At 31.1% G+C, this 17,403-nt stretch overlaps 1 protein-coding gene across 1 annotated transcript; it reads left to right on the top strand.

Moving 5' to 3' along the window:
• Positions 1 to 1,349: 1,349 nt before the first annotated feature.
• On the top strand, positions 1,350 to 3,068 carry LOC140887917 (transcription factor MYB17-like). Its single transcript, XM_073295520.1, has 3 exons — positions 1,350 to 1,552; positions 1,675 to 1,804; positions 2,436 to 3,068. The coding sequence occupies exons 1-3, from the start codon at positions 1,420 to 1,422 to the stop codon at positions 2,950 to 2,952; spliced, it is 780 nt and encodes a 259-aa protein (XP_073151621.1). The 5' UTR covers positions 1,350 to 1,419; the 3' UTR covers positions 2,953 to 3,068.
• The last annotated feature ends 14,335 nt before the right edge of the window (positions 3,069 to 17,403 follow it).

The following is a 17,403-nucleotide window of genomic DNA, read 5'->3' as shown; positions in this document are numbered from 1 at the left end:
TTTTTTGCAAGTTCATATATATATATACTTGCTGAATAAATCGATAAAACTCGAAAAAATAAGCTCCATAAAACTCAACTTTTGTGTATCATATGGCCCTAGCTAGCTAGCTAGCTAATTTTAATGAAATGTTTGGATGAATAATATATATATATATATATATATATATATATATATATATATATATATATATATATATATATATATATAGTCATGGTCCACTGCACACTTGTGCAGAGATTTTGAGTGCACCGCGAGATTTTCGCGCGAACATCTAAAAAAAAAATCAGATGTTCGCGAGAACATCTAAGATGTTCACGCGAACATCACAGGGTGCACACAAAATTCCTGCACACTGGTGTGCAGGGGAACAAGATTGTATATATATATATATATATATATATATATATATAACATTAGTACATTACATACTTTTATTTTCTACTTATTAACCCACAATTAATTAATAATATTGTGTCTTAATTAAAATATTGTCAATCAAATATATCTTATATTATGTATTAGATATTGATAAACATATCTTTAAAATTATAAATTTTTAACGTGTGTGTATATATATGATGGAATTTCAAATCTTCACACTGTTAGTTTAGTAAGCAATACAGCCAAATCCCACGTGTGTGTACGTCAACCTCTGAAAGTGCTACCTCAACCGCTCATAATTTCTTCTTCCTTGAATTCCAAGCGATATATATACATAATTATTATTAGAAAAATGCTAAATGTACAGTTTGGTGTACACTTTTACTTAATTTTTTTATTTCTCTCATTAAATACAAAACTATCCATGACAAAAAAATAAATATCTAATTGATCAAGAAAAATTTTGTAATTAATAAGAATGTAAATCAAGGTGTACCATTATTTTTATTATCTTGTGAGCAGATACGTACAAGTAGATATATACCGACATTCATTATCTCATTTTCTTGCTCAGATTGCCAAACATATATATGAATTTATATATGGAAATTTGATCACAATAGTCACTTCAGAAATCTCAATATATAAAATCAACGCCGCATGAAAATTAATTATATATATGTTTAAATCTAAACATTTCTACCATAAATTTAAAGGTGCTGGTGAGAAAAATAAACTAATTAATCGAATAATGCATATTTTGAAGACAATAAATTTAATTTAATTCAATAAAACGATCAAATAAAACGTCCACAGTTTCCTAAAAAAAAAAGAAAAGGAAAACGTGATTAGTTTGAAATCAGTGGGGCTGCCACGTGGAGTAATTAAGATGGTTGTAATCAGTATATATAAGTAGGCAGGCAGGTTGGTGTAGAATATACAATAGAAGCAGATATAGCTAGTAAGCCTAATACATTCTTATCTTGCTTCAAAATATCTTTTTCTCTACATTGGAATATATTAATTCTCCACAAGATGGGAAGGCAACCATGCTGTGATAAAGTTGGATTAAAGAAAGGGCCATGGACTGGTGAAGAAGACCAAAAACTGATCAATTTCATACTCACCAATGGCCAGTGCTGCTGGAGGGCTGTCCCTAAACTCGCCGGTACGTACGATCGATCTTCGCCAATATCGAAATTTATATCATTTACCTTTTTTTTTTTTTTCTGTTACAATTTTTATGTTTCTTTTGCATTATTACAATCTGAGAGAGTAATTATATCATAGGATTGTTGCGATGCGGGAAGAGTTGTAGATTGAGATGGACGAATTATCTTAGGCCGGACTTGAAAAGGGGCCTTCTTTCGGAATATGAAGAGAAGATGGTTATTGATCTTCATGCCAAGCTTGGAAACAGGTATTTTTTTTTTCCTACTAAACACACACAAATATTTTAATTTCATGTATTTGAAAATACGAAAGCCCTACTATGATATTATTTTTTGGAGCATGCGCTACGTATAGTGGCAGACAGAGCCAGAAAAAAAGTTCGTAACCCATCTTTCACACTCCCGAACTTGATATTTTTCTTTTTCATTATTTTGCCATTTTAGTGTATTCTTGGTCTCGTTCAGTGTCTAACCGCAAATATGTTCCTTTTTACCCCGCCCTCATTTTTCTTTAAAGAATCATTCCAATATATTATGCCAGCTATATTAATTATTTAAATGTTGATAACGGTGATGATTTAAATAAAGAGAATTTAACTTTTAAAATTCCAATCATCGACTAGCCGAACCACGCTCTAGAGCGTGATCCACAACTTATTGTATTTTATTATATATATATATATATATATTTTAAAATTTTCAACTTTCAACGATAACGGATGACAACTAGTTCTATATATCTATCCTTAATTTGTTGGCTTGCCATGCACACATCACACACAAAATATTATCTAGCAAATAAAATTTTACTTACTTTTTTTTTTGTTTTGCAGTAAAATATTTTTTAAATTATTTCGAATTTTTTTTTTTGGGTAACAGATGGTCTAAGATAGCATCTCATCTCCCGGGACGAACCGATAACGAAATAAAGAATCACTGGAACACCCATATCAAGAAAAAACTTAAGAAAATGGGAATAGACCCTCTCACCCACCAGCCACTCCCACCACCCCACCAAGCACAACCATCGAGCTGCCAAGAACCAACCCCGCCGGATCATCATAAAACCGAAGTCGTCGCACCGCCTCATTCGGCCACGGAAACCACATTGCCGCCGTCCGCCGCCGTTGAAGAGAATACCATGCAGGGATTAATCGATACTAGTGATTTTTGCATCGATGAAATCCCCGTGGTTCAACCTCACGAGATTATAGTCCCTTGTGAAGGAAACTTATACTCTACGCCGGTATCGTCATCGTCTTCTTTGTCCAATCTAGCAGAACAACTTCTGTTTTCGGATTATTTCAGCGAAATAATGAATGATAGTATATGGGAAGATGAATATAGAGGTTTGGAATTGTTTATTGATAACGATAGTTACTTGTTAAAGTATTAGCTAGTGGGGAAATCCATCGGGTTCCTTTGTAATTTAATGTACATTGGTTAACATGTAACATGTTCATTTCTGTAATAACTTTACAATACATTAAATAATGTGAAGGATCAATATAGTTCCTTATAATATTGCATTCCATCCAATTAATTAAAATATACTTTTTGAAAGCTAATAAACGGCCACCGAAAGTGGTCATTAGGCATTACATCGATTTAATTACATTGTCTTTTTTAGCTTTTTATTTATAAGTTTTAATAAAAATATATAAGAGTAATCCTATATTAATTATACGGCATTAATTGAGTGTTTACAAGAGCTCAATATTATATATATTTTAAATTGTATTTAGAATCCTTTTGAAAAGTATAAACTTTGTTAAAAGATTTTAGCTTTATATATTTAGGGATTCATAAGTATTATTTTTCCGGTCTATTAAAAATTCCTAATTCATTGCTTCTCTAAGACTTTTATCGTATTCCTATATATAGTCTTAGAGAAGCAATATTGAAATTAGGAATTTTTTATAGACCGCAAAAAATACTTATGAATCCCTAGCTAGCTAGTGTCTATCTATCTGACCAGATTGTTTCCTTTCAATTAATTAGTATAAATCCAATATATTTGACATATACTAATTAAATCATTTACTAATTATTAATGTTAGACCTCAAACAATAACAAATTGACTCGTGATCTGACCGCGGTAAAGATGAAGTATATCTGTATATTATACGTACCATTATGAAGTCCAAGAGATATTTAATTAATGTTTTTATAAATTAAATGACTCTGCAATATTTATTTATGTGAACATCATGTCCATATATTTAAAACTTTGGAGAGACTCGACAAGAAAATCCGTATGAACTCCGCGGTTTTTGCTCATGAACAATTTCGAGATAAAATTATTATATATATTATATGTTGTCATTTTATATAATATAATTAACATCCATATGTATATATATATGAATGGACCTAAACATTTTAATCAAGCAGAAATTGATATATATCTGCTCATGATCATATATATATATATATATATATATATAGTTAATTAAGCCGAAGTGTTCTTTATTATTATTATTATTATTATTATTATTATTATTATTACACTACTCATAAATCTTAATTCCTTACATACGACTATACGAGATACCGTAATATCGATATATTTTTGGCAAATCGTTGTTAATTCGACTTGAAATACGACATATATATTGCTCATCTTGGCTCTCTCGGAGGGTAAGTTAGATCCTACCTATACAGGCACTGCCTTGATTGAAATACGACATATATATTGCTCGTCTTGGTTCTCTCGGAGGGTAAGTTAGATCCTATCTATACAGACACTGCCTTGAGGTAGATCTAACTGTGGACAATTATCAATAAATGTGAGATCCTTTTTTTTTAAGTGGACCCCACGTGTATTGATAAATAAGGACTCTTAGATCTATCAGAGCTGGAGAGATGTATTACGTGGAATTCTAGCATATATATATGGCCATATATATAATATATAATGCATGTGGCCGGAGGTCTTCGCGATGAATATTTTAAACTAGTCATGCTTTAATGTGTTCAGTTTAATCAAATTGGAAACCTTTTGGCGAGTATAAGGTATATGTATGTTAAATATATTTTGATTTCGATGTAGTTTTTGTTTCAAAATTGTTCGATTCAAATTAATTGAGCTGTCTTCATGATTCTTTAAGTCATAATTAAGTAACGGAAGAGTGTACTGATATATGAGATTTTGAATATCAATTTAATCCATCGTGATGAATCACACACAAAATTTTGTTTATATATTTCAATGCGGATCGAAAATGAATGCATGTTTTAAAACAAATTAAATAGAGGAGCATGATGGATTTTCTATTCAATTCGATTGATTAAAAATATTTTTTTTAACATCGTCAAGCGTGTTACTTTTCATCATAAATAACTTTTCATCATAGATATAGTTGGATTGACTTGTCTCACATATATAAATCCGTGAGACCATCATATGAAACTCACTCGAAAGTTTGTTCAGTCTCATCTGAATTTAACCGCAAATAAGAAAAAATTACTCCCAACCATCAAATATAATCTTTGTTCCACTTTAAAAACTGCATAATCTTGCATGATTTTAAATTCTTTATATTTTTACAAGGCTTCGGATCTAGATCGACCTCCAAGTTAACATGTTTGGATAAGTTAATATATAAATAAAAAAATTCATTTTTTCCTCGGAGAATTCTTTAACTTAACTCGACGAGATTTTTTTTATAAAAGAAATAGAAATACGGGTATTGCCCGGCTCAAGTTGAAGTTGAAAGTTCACCTTTCATTTTGTTTCTTCACCATTGTCTTTTCCTAAAAAAACCAATCAATAGGATGAGTGCCGATGCTTGATCAACGCGGAGAGAGTACATGTCACGCAAAATTTGAAATTAATGTTAGCCGAAATATAAGAATGTCGATGGTGACATGAGCCGTTTTTTTGTCAAACAATTGATAATGATTTTTGGCTTTAAGTTTAATTAAGAGTCAATTCACTCATCATACATACAAGAAGCTTCTCACTTCAACCGCGCCTCTCTCCATAGTCCAAAGAATTTTCTTAGAGATACATGGACATTTGTTATTTTTTTAAAACTTTTAATTATTATATGCGTTCATATGAGCATATCTCATCTAATTATTCTTATATGGGGCTATATTTAATATCAGACTGGATACATAACATCATGCAAAATATTTCACACACACACATATATAAAGCTCACAAAGCTCGTAAACATGTTAAACGGAGATATATAAACTTCTTGTGACTTGAGCTAGTACGTAATTAAACATGTTAAACAAATTTTTATGCCCCTTAATCTGAATCAACCCGAATACGTTATCAGCTAGCTTGTGAATCAAGTTTAAGCTCCATTCTTTTGATCAAGCTCGACTCGTTTATTTTATATATCTGCAGATTCTCTTAATTACAGGGCCTTGTTGTAAATATATATAATATGCGAATGCGACGTACCTAGCTAATTCAAAATCATTTCGACATTTACATATTCAAAAGTTCTCTCTCACAACATTCAAATTATTAGTTGTATCATAATTTAATCAAATCTATGGTATACAATTTTCTTTATTATAGGAGTGATCGGATCATTAAAAGTCGCATACGATCGTCATACTCATAGTCATAGTTAACACAAATATTAATTTATCAAATATTTGACGTGACAACAAAAACAAATAATTAATGAAACCATATATCAATTATATCAAAATATTAATTATTTTCGTTTACTATATATATGCAGTATGCTTCTCCCACAAAGCGATCATTGGAAGGAGTAAATTAAAAATATGATCAAATTCAAATGGCTAATTTAAATAATTCTAGAAACATCTTTTTTTTTAAACGAAAAATAAATAGATAAAATAATAATAATAATGGCGATTACTAAGTCAATTTAAGTTACAATGAAACTTGACGAAGTTTTCAAAGTCTTCGCCTTAGATTCTACCTTAGCATTTCTCAGTGGTCTTCGAATCCAATATTTAAAGAATTATTTATTTGTTTAATATTTAATTTGTCAAAGTAATCGACCTTTTCCTCCCAGCTCTCTTTCGATGGAGATAATAATAATAATAAGTATGCCGACGAAATGGATTTTGTGAAAATATTATGAAAGCAAAGCAAAAAAAATAAATTGTCTGGGTTTTTAGAAACAAACAGAAATTACTTATCAATCGAATACTTGAATTATGTCAGTTTTGGTTTGTAGCAGAAAATTTTAATAATATTACATGCTCTTAATAAAATATTTTGGAGAGGGACGAAAAAGTTAATAAAAATAAAATTATGTTACAATTATAAGTTCTTATAAAATAATAATAATAATTTTCATTATAATAACATCGACAAAAAGGTGACATTTATTTGTTTTCAAGCTAGTGACATTCCTTTCATGTTAAGAAAAAATGATTCAGTTAAAATATCATTTTGCAATTTATTAAATGTTTGTATTTGGATTAATGAATTTGAGATGATATACTGATTTCAGATTCTCGATATGCTTGGACAGTTGGATTTATATGATTGAAGTTTAATTCTAATGGTCAAAAAAAGTTTAATTCTAATGGTAAGTAATATCAAATGATGCAATTTCCGTTTCTTACTAGGAAATATATGAGTGTTTTTTTTTTTTCTAAAAAAAAAAATTTAAATCAAATGTCCATGCATAAAACAATTATTGGTGAAACACGCACACACATTATATGTGCAAAATGACCATGCATTGATTTATGTTAGTAAAGTGATGATATTAACTCATCGTGTACATAATTTCTTAAAAAGGAAAATAAAATAAAAAAAACTCGTGTACAAAATAATGGTCATAATTTTTATAAGTAATATGATGATATTATTTTTTTTATTTCATCGTACACTTAATTTATGTCTGACTGGTCAAAATTCAAAAACTAACTCTCACTTATATTACCTACATCACATAATTGATTTCTAAATTTTTTTAAAACAATACAAATTTTATCATAAATTATTTTTTAATATGATAAATTGATAAATACAAGCATATATTGCATGTGCATCGGGTACTAGTAATATAATAATATAGATGTGATATATATACATATATATATGATTATAATTTATATATATCTTTATTATATTATAATGGTTTCGGTATCCTTTAAAAAAATTGTTTTGGTAATGGAAGTGTTAGGAAAAAAATTGCTCTACTTCCAAAATTATAATTACATGTATTGCTAACTAAAAACAAAATGCAAATATTTTATACACACATCCAAATTAGTCCTAAAAATCCACATATCAACTTCTTAATATCTAACACACACGTTGATACCACAAACCCACTAACTAAGTTCTTCATTTTTTTTTTTTTTATAAATTCATAGTTTTATCTTTCAACATCTTGAAATTATCTTTCTTATTTTCAAATTAAATTTTATCTAAAAAAAGTGCATGATTGTCTAAAAATTTTCAAGATATTTAATAGTCACAATAAAAGGGTTAAATGTTGGTAGACTTTTGAATTAGTAATTCTTCCAATCAAAACATTGTTTTAAGCCTTTACCAGAGAAGGCAAACAAATGGGCCCTAAAATTATGAACTATGTATATTTTTAAAAGTGGCGACAGGACGATTATTGATGACCTATTTTCTATCTCGGGCTATCTTTATTTTTAGTCAGAATTTTCATATTTTGTCTTCCAAGTTGTGGATTTTGGATATTCACCTAATTGCCTAAGTCGTTCATTGATATGCCAGAATGTCATTTGCTTTATGCTGGTTTTCATGTGATTTTGTAAGCAAAGTCAGCAAGACAATGTAGCAATCTTTCCTCTATTTTTTTAAATAAAAAATGTTCAAATTTTATAAATGACCTTTGAATATGATATATATGCATCAACAACTTTGTAGCAGTATTATGCCTCATGTATAAAACCAATTCAGTTGAAAGTATTGCATCAATTGGAATTTCAGTAAAGGTTTGAGTTAAATGTGAGTACAAGGCAAAGAGTGGACTAATGTTGTGGTGTTTAATGATCAGTTCTCAATTGGGGTTAGGGATGTCAATGAGACGGGGACGGGGATTCCTTCCTCATCCCCGTCCCCGAATTCAATCATCGTCTCCATCCTTGCCTCGATTCTCATAATTTTTTATCAAGGATTCCCCGTTCTCATCCCCGAGAAATATTTATTATTGATAAATTTCATTATAATTATAATATATATATATATATATATATATATATATATATGATATTAGTAAATTTTATTATATAAGAATAAAAACTTACTATTCAATTTTATGATAAAATACGTTAAAAATTTTGGGTCAAAATTTTGATTATAATATTAAATTTTAAAATTAATCAAAATATGTTAAATAACAGATATCACTATCAATAAAAATTATTATTTTAAATAAAATACAACATATAAATAATTTCACTGGTTTGATTTTTTCTTTTCTGTTTATAATTCATGTACTTGTGCCTGGTTTATTTCCCCCGTTTTTGTTAAATAATTTGATGTAAAAAGACATGTGATTTTCTATTATTTTTCGAATTTTAAGTGTGTTGGGTTCTAATAATACTTCCGTACCTCATATACTAGGCAAGCTAGACCAGCTCTATGTTCAAGTCTATAGTCCGCACTATAATGCAAAGTACTCATGTATTATAACCTTATTCTAAAAGTATTAACTAAGCTACACCATACTCTCTATTTACTAAAAAGAGCCAGAGCTATACCTGCGTCCGTCGTCAGCCCACTGATGACGACTGCCCCATAACTTGGGCACCTCTCCGCAGCAACCTCGGAGTGCCTCGCCAACCTCCGAACCAAGCCTAGGAAGGCTGGAATCAACCCAAAACGCTTAGAATACACTAAAGATCGAGAGAGAAACTTGGATCGGAATTGGTGTGAATGAAATGAAATTCGAAACCCCTATTTATAGGGCAAGTTCGGACGCTCCGATTGGCCAGATCGGATGCTCCGATCTGCATGTTCTGCCACGTGTCACAATCTTGTGACATCTGTCCCGTCACCACATCGGACGCTCCGATCTCCGCCACGTGTCAGTCCCAGCTTGACACCTCATTGGTTGGGTTCGGACGCTTCGTTCCTGGATCGGACGGCCCGATCCTGCCCAAGCTCAATTTGAAATTTAGTCCCTTAATTAATTTTTAATCACCTTTAGGTCCTTTAATATTGTAAAATGGAACCGGGCTACTACAATAATCAATCTAATTTAAAGCATCAGAATGTGAAGATGATAGGTCAGTCACGTTTTTGGCCTCTAAAGCATACTCGGATCAATCTCATTTCAAGAATCAAAATGCGAAGACGATAGACATGTCAAGTTTTTTGGCCTCTAAATCATACTCGGATTTACAGGTACTGGCATGGTTTTGAAACTTCTTATTTTTCTTTAACTCATTTAAAATTTAAATATTAATTCCATGTTATAAATCTCATTCGGGATTTGAAAATGCAGTTATCGGCCTCTAAATCATTGGTGGGTTCAATGGTATGGCTCTTCTTACTTTTCTTTTGTATTTTTCTATGTTGTGTCATACATTAACAAAACTTGCATTTTTTTAAAATGTATTGCAGTTTTCGGCCTCCAAATCACTTGCATTTTTTTAAAATGTTCTTTGTTACGTAAGACAAAATTTGTCCCATTATGTTTGGTTTCAGAAGACCAAAACTTAGTGAGATAAAATTTACTGACTGTTTTGATTGTGCTTCTCTGGAAATATTTATTTATAATTTTGTTTTCCATTTTAATCAGAGCACAATTGCATCATCAATATGTTCTCTGACATGTGTGGAGAAGATTTTACTTGGTGTTTACTTTGGATCAGTGATTGTATTACTGCCCGTTTGAGTATTGCTAAAATCAGTTTTGGTAAAAATGTTAAATGTATGTATCTTATGTTTATATTTATTCAAAATTTTAATTTATTCAATACAAAAAAAATGTAAATAATATATCATTGTTTGTTTTGGCAGATTAACACTTCAATGACATCTGAATTTCTTATATAATCCATGCATGTTTGGCTATTCAAACACATTTTATCGATCTATATCAATTTATCTTGATCCGCGACTCTACTCTCCAAGATCATATCATTTATTCCAACAAAATTGCTGATTTCGATGTGGTACAGTTGACTCTTGGATCATTTCAAGTTATTAGTTTCAGATTTCTCATCTCAGGGGATAGAATAAATTTAAGGATCTTTGTTTTTCTACCATCATTTTATTATATTAATTAATTTATTACCAAAATTTGTAATCATTTAATGCAGGACGTTATTTAAGATGTAAATGATATTGTTAAAGGATACATTGTGGGGAAAAAAATCAAATCCCAAACACGACACTGTGGAGAAAGACGTTGTGGAGAAAAGCAAAGAACAGTCTGTGGAAGAAATGGACAAGAGGAGCAAAGAGTAGTCTATGGAAGAAATGGACAAGATGAAGTTTATTTTATCATAAAAATTGACAAAAAAATCAAATGATGTTGAGGTTAGTGTAGTTAGTTATTGATCAACAGTTACAATCATTTAATTTAATGCAAGATATCATATGAAACGTGGATGACATGGAGATAAAATTATAATTCCTATAAGCTACTTGAAGGATGTCAAAATTTTTGTAGTTAATAGTAGACAAAATTTTATTGTAATGTTGACTCATTATCTTGTCTTTTCTTATGTTATATTTGCAGGTACTTGTATCATTCCCTATGAACGTTCACGACCTTCAAGAATACCTTCAAATGAAGGTGAGTTTTTGTAGATATACAAGGATATAGTATGTCGTATCGCTTGTTACAGTAGCTAGATAAAAGAATGATTTAAATATGACATTTTTTTTTATATTTACATATATGTATTTTATAGTTGTAGATTTACTAATATTATATATATATATATATATATATTATAATCAAATATATTAATAATATATATTCTCGGGTATGGGGACGGGGATAGGGACTTCGTCCCTGCGGAGATGAGGAAGGGGTTTGAATTTGGGGACCGAGATGGGGAAGGCATCCCCGTCCCCGCCACTCCCCGCCCCATTTCCGTCCTTGCCTCTAATGTTCTCTGACAAATTCAAGCTTTCTCTTTACCACTAATTGCAGTTTTTACATCTAATAAGTGAAAACTAATGATCATATGGTTGTTTGTGTCATTATGTTTTGGTTCCGAAGGCCAAAACTTAGTGAAACAAAATTTACTGCCTGTTTTGATTGTGTTTCTCTTGGAATACTTATTTATACTTTTGTTTTCCATTTTAATCACGACACATTTGCATCGTCAATATGTTCTCTGGCACGTGTGAAGAAAATTTTACTTGGTATTTACTTTGGATCGGTGATTGGATTGTTGGCAGTTTGAATATTGCTAAAATCAATTTTGGTAAAAATATTAAATGTATGTATCTTCATGTTTATATTTATTCAAATTTTTAATTTGTTCAATACAAAAGAAATGTAAATATTACATCATTGTTTGTTTTTGGCAGATTAACACGTCATCTGAATTTCTTATATAATACATGTATTTCTCTTTCTTGGCCCAATTTGTGTCATGATGGATTACAAGGGTTAGAAGCTGCCAGCATATACTGGCTGCCTAGACAATGTTTTATATTCCTTGGTTGTGAAGGCGGTAAGTGACATATTAAATTTAGTATTGATCTAATGTTTTGAAGATTGATGAATCTAGCAATAACAATAATATATATACTACAATTAACCTTATATACAGATTACGAGTGTATGGAGTTACAACAAACTCAGAGTTGGTGATCTAATCTGTTTTATAGATAAACACGGTGACGAGGTGATTGGGAAAGTTGAGTTAAGTTGTTTTTCTTACAATAATTAATGATTGTGTTATTAATGTAGAAGAAAATTCAAATTTTTCTTATTTTCTTGTTTCCGTGCTTATTTTATAGAGTATGAGATTATCCCCTCCCCCCCCCTCTCGATCCGCGACTCTACTCTCCAAACTCATACCATTTATCCGGACAAAATTGCTGATGCCGGTATAGTACAGTTGACTCTTGGATCATTTCAAGTTATTAGTTTCAGATTTCTCACCTTAGGGGATATAATAAATGTAAGGATCTTTGTTTTTCTACAATCATTTTATTATATTAATTAATTTATTATCAACATTTGTATTCATTTAATGCAGGATATTATCCGATATGGGAATGATATTGTTAAAGGATACATTGTGGGAAAAAATCAATTCCAAACATGAAACTGTGGAGAAAAACGTTGTGGAGAAAAGCAAAGAGCATTATGTGGAAGAAATGGACAAGAGGATCAAAGAGCAGTTTGTGGAAGAAATGGACAAGATGAAGTTTATTTTATCATAAATATTGACAAAAGTTCAAAGAATGTTGAGGTTAGTGTAGTTAGTTATTGATCAATAGTTATAATCATTTAAATTACTGCAAGATATCATATGAAACGTAGATGACATGGAGAAAAAATTAAAATCCCAAAAAGCTACTTGAAGAATGTCAAAATTTTTGTAGTTAGTAGTAAACAAAATTTTATTTTAATGATTTAATGCAAGACGGGGATAGGGACTTGATCCCCGTGGAGATGAGGAAGGGGTTTGAATTCGGGGAAGGGGATGGGTAAGACATTCCCGTCCCCGCCATGCTCCATTTCCGTCCCTGTCTCTAATCTTCATTGACAAATTCAAGCTGCCTCTTACCACTAATTTCATTTTTTACATCTAGTAAGTGGAAACTGATGATCATATGGTTGTGTGTGTCATTATGTTTGGGTTCCGAACCAAAACTTAGTGAGACAAAATTTACCGACTGTTTTGATTGTGTTTCTCTTGGAATACTTATTTATACTTTTGTTTTCTATTTTAATCACGACACATTTGCATCGTCAATATGTTCTCTGACACGTGTGAAGAAAATTTTACTTGGTATTTACATTGGATCAGTGATTGGATTGTTGGCCGTTTGAATATTGCTAAAATCAATTTTGTTAAAAATATTAAATGTATGTATCTTCATATTTATATTTATTCAAATTTTTAATTTGTTCAATACAAAAGAAATATAAATATTACATCATTGTTTGTTTTTGAAAGATTAACACGACATCTGAATTTCTTATATAATACATGTATTTCTTTTTTTTGGCCCTATTTGTGTCATGATGGATTACAAGGGTTAGAAGCTGCTAGCATATACTGGATGGCTAGACAGTGTTTTATATTCCTTGGTTGGGAAGGCGGTTAGTAACATATTAAATTTAGTATTGATCTAATGTCTTGAAGATTGATGAATCTAGCAATAAAAATAATATATATACTACAATTAACCTTATATACAGATTACGGGTGTGTGGAGTTACAACAAAATCAAAGTTGGTGATCTAATCTATTTTATAGATAAACACGGTGACGAGGTGATTGGGAAAGTTGAGTTAAGTTGTTTTTCTTACAATAATTAATGATTGTGTTATTAATGTAGAATAAAGTTAAAGTTTTTATTATTTTCTTGTTTCCGTGAATTTTTATAGAGCATGAGAATTTTTCCCCCTCTCTCGATCCGCGACTTTACTCTCCAAACTCATATCATTTATCCGCACAAAATTGCTGATGCCGCTATAGTACAGTTGACTCTACGATCATTTCAATTTATTAGTTTCATATTTCTCACCTGAGGGGATAGAATAAATGTAAGGATCTTTGTTTTTTTACAATCATTTTATTATATTAACTAATTTATTATCAACATTTGTATTCATTTAATGCAGGACGTTATCTGAGATGTGAATGATATTGTTAAAGGATACATTGTGGGAAAAAAAATCAATTCCAAACACGACACTGTGGAGAAATACGTTGTGGAGAAAATCAAAGAGCAGTCTGTGGAATAAATGGACAAGAGGATCAAAGAGCAGTTTGTGGAAGAAATGGACAAGATGAAGTTTATTTTATCATAAATATTGACAAAAGTTCAAAGGATGTTGAGGTTAGTGTAGTTAGTTATTGATCAACAATTATAATCATTTAAATTACTGCAAGATATCATATGAAATGTGGATGTCCCAAAAACCTACTTGAAGGATTTTAAAATTTTTGTAGTTAGTAGTAAACAAAATTTTATTGTAATGATGTCTAATTATCTTGTCTTTTCTTATCTTATTTTTGCAGGTACTTGTACCACTACTTGTGAACGTCCACGACCTTCGTTACAGCACTTAGATGAAATAATGATTTAAATTTGTGTCATTATGTTTGGTTTCAGAAGGCCAAAACTTAGTGAGATAAAATTTACTGACTGTTTTTATTGTACTTCTCTGGGAATATTTATTTATAATTTTGTTTTTAATTTTAATCACAGCACAATTGCATCATCAATATGTTCTCTGACACGTGTGGAGAAGATTTTACTTGGTGTTTACTTTGGATCAGTGATTGTATTGCTGGCCGTTTGAGTATTGCTAAAATCAATTTTGGTAAAAATGTTAAATGTATGTATCTTTATGTTTATATTTATTCAAAATTTTAATTTATTCAATACAAAAAAAAGTAAATAATATATCATTGTTTGTTTTGGAAGATTAACACTTCAATGGCATCTGAATTTTTTATATAATCCATGCATGTTTGGCTATTCAAACACATTTTATCGGTCTATATTAATTTATCTCGATCCGAGACTCTACTCTCCAAGATCATACCATTTATTCCGACAAAATTGCTGATTACGGTGTGGTACAGTTGACTCTTGAATCATTTCAAGTTATTAGTTTTAGATTTCTCATCTCGGGGGATAGAATAAATTTAAGGATCTTTGTTTTTCTACCATCATTTTATTATATTAATTAATTTATTATCAACATTTGTAATCATTTAATGCAAGACGTTATTTAAGATGTGAATGATATTGTTAAAGGATACATTGTGAGAAAAAATCAAATCCTAAACACGACGGTGTGGAGAAATATGTTGTGGAGAAAAGCAAAGAGCAGTCTGTGGAAGAAATGGACAAGAGGAGCAAAGAATAGATTGTAGAAGAAATGGACAAGAGGAAGCTTATTTTATCATAAAAATTGGCGAAAATTCAAATGATGTTGAGGTTAGTGTAGTTAGTTATTGATCAACGATTATAATCATTTAATTTAATGCAAGATATCATATGAAACGTGGATGACATGGAGATAAAATTATAATTCCTAAAAGCTACTTGAAGGATGTCAAAATTTTTGTAGTTAGTAGTAAACACAATTTTATTGTAATGTTGACTCATTATCTTGTCTTTTCTTACGTTATATTTGCAGGTACTTGTATCATTCCTTGTGAACGTTCACGACCTTAAAGAATACCTTCAAATGAAGCTGAGTTTTTGTAGAAATACAAAGATATAGTATGTCGTATCGTTTGTTACAGTAGCTAGATAAAAGAATGATTTAAATATGACATGTTTATTTCTTTTATATTTACATATATGTATTTTGTAGTTGTAGATTTACTAATATTATATATATTATAATCAAATTTATTAATAATATATATTCTCGGGTATGAGGATGGGGATAAGGACTTGGTCCCCGCGGAGATGGGGAAGGGGTTTGAATTCGGGGACCGGGATGGGGAAGGTATCCCCGTCCCCGCCACGCCCCATTTTCGTCCATGTCTCTAATCTTCTTTGACAAATTCAAGTTGCCTCTTTACCACTAATTGCAGTTTTTACATCTAGTAAGTGGAAACTGATGATCCTATGATTGTTTGTGTCATTATGCTTGGGTTCCGAAGGCCAAAACTTAGTGAGACAAAATTTACTGATTGTTTTGGATGTGTTTGTAGTGACCCTGTATGGTATCACCTACTAACTGGCAACTAATAGCATGCATTAACTTAATACAGCAAAATAACTTAACAGAGTAAAACGTGCGGAATCATAACTATAAATTACATATCAGCTTAGTATAAAAGTGTCAAGCTTATTCATCAGTAGTGAGACAACCATATCGAAATACTTAAACAGTAAACATTATACAGCTATATCGAATCCTGCTGTATAATAAAATCTTCAAGGCTCCTGCTCCCTAGTCTTGCCTTGAACTACCAGCTCCGTCCATCCTGCGACCTGCCCCACGGAGTAGGGTGTCCAAGATAACAACTAGGACGTGAGCACTAATGCCCAGTACATAGACATGAGTACATATAAATATGATGCATGCAACATGATGACTGGTCAAGGGTCATCTGAAAAGTCATGCTCAGTACCGGCGCCACATGAGTGCTGCCACCGCACGGATCAACCTCTGGGTGCAACCACACTCGTCTAGTACACCAGAGTAGACAGACATAAATGCCTCCGTCATCGCGGTACTCTTAGTGACAGACTATCGAGTATAGAGCTGAGCGGCTCTATAGTCAGGTATAACAAGATATAGGCTCAACGTGTATATGCACATGACATATGAATATAGAAAGCGGTAAATCATATATCATGCCATATAATAATGCCAAATAAATGCAACATATAAACATGTATACTCGCTGGCAATCTCAGTCAATGTGTACGTACCTCTAGGCTAGTTCAAGTATAGTAGGATCCTAGGTTCCAAGCCTATATTCAAAAGTTTACCGTATCACTACACAAATTCTATAAGCCTTAACTAAGCTAATAAGTACTCTCAAAACTTAAATAGATTCCCGAACCATACCTTCGTCCGTAGTTAGCCCTTTGGAGTCGCTAATCCCGGATGACTATAACCACACCTTGGTTATTTCAGAACCTCTATTATAACCGATAGGGCCCTCAAGTGTATATCTCACACTATATAACTGAAGAAAGAAACTCGGGAATTCGTATTTAGAAATGAATCGGGG

This window comes from Henckelia pumila, chromosome 3, assembly GCF_033568475.1.
Source record: "Henckelia pumila isolate YLH828 chromosome 3, ASM3356847v2, whole genome shotgun sequence".
Taxonomy (NCBI): Eukaryota; Viridiplantae; Streptophyta; class Magnoliopsida; order Lamiales; family Gesneriaceae; genus Henckelia; species Henckelia pumila.
Note: the sequence above shows the minus strand (reverse complement) of the source record. Positions and strands in the feature narration are given on the sequence as shown.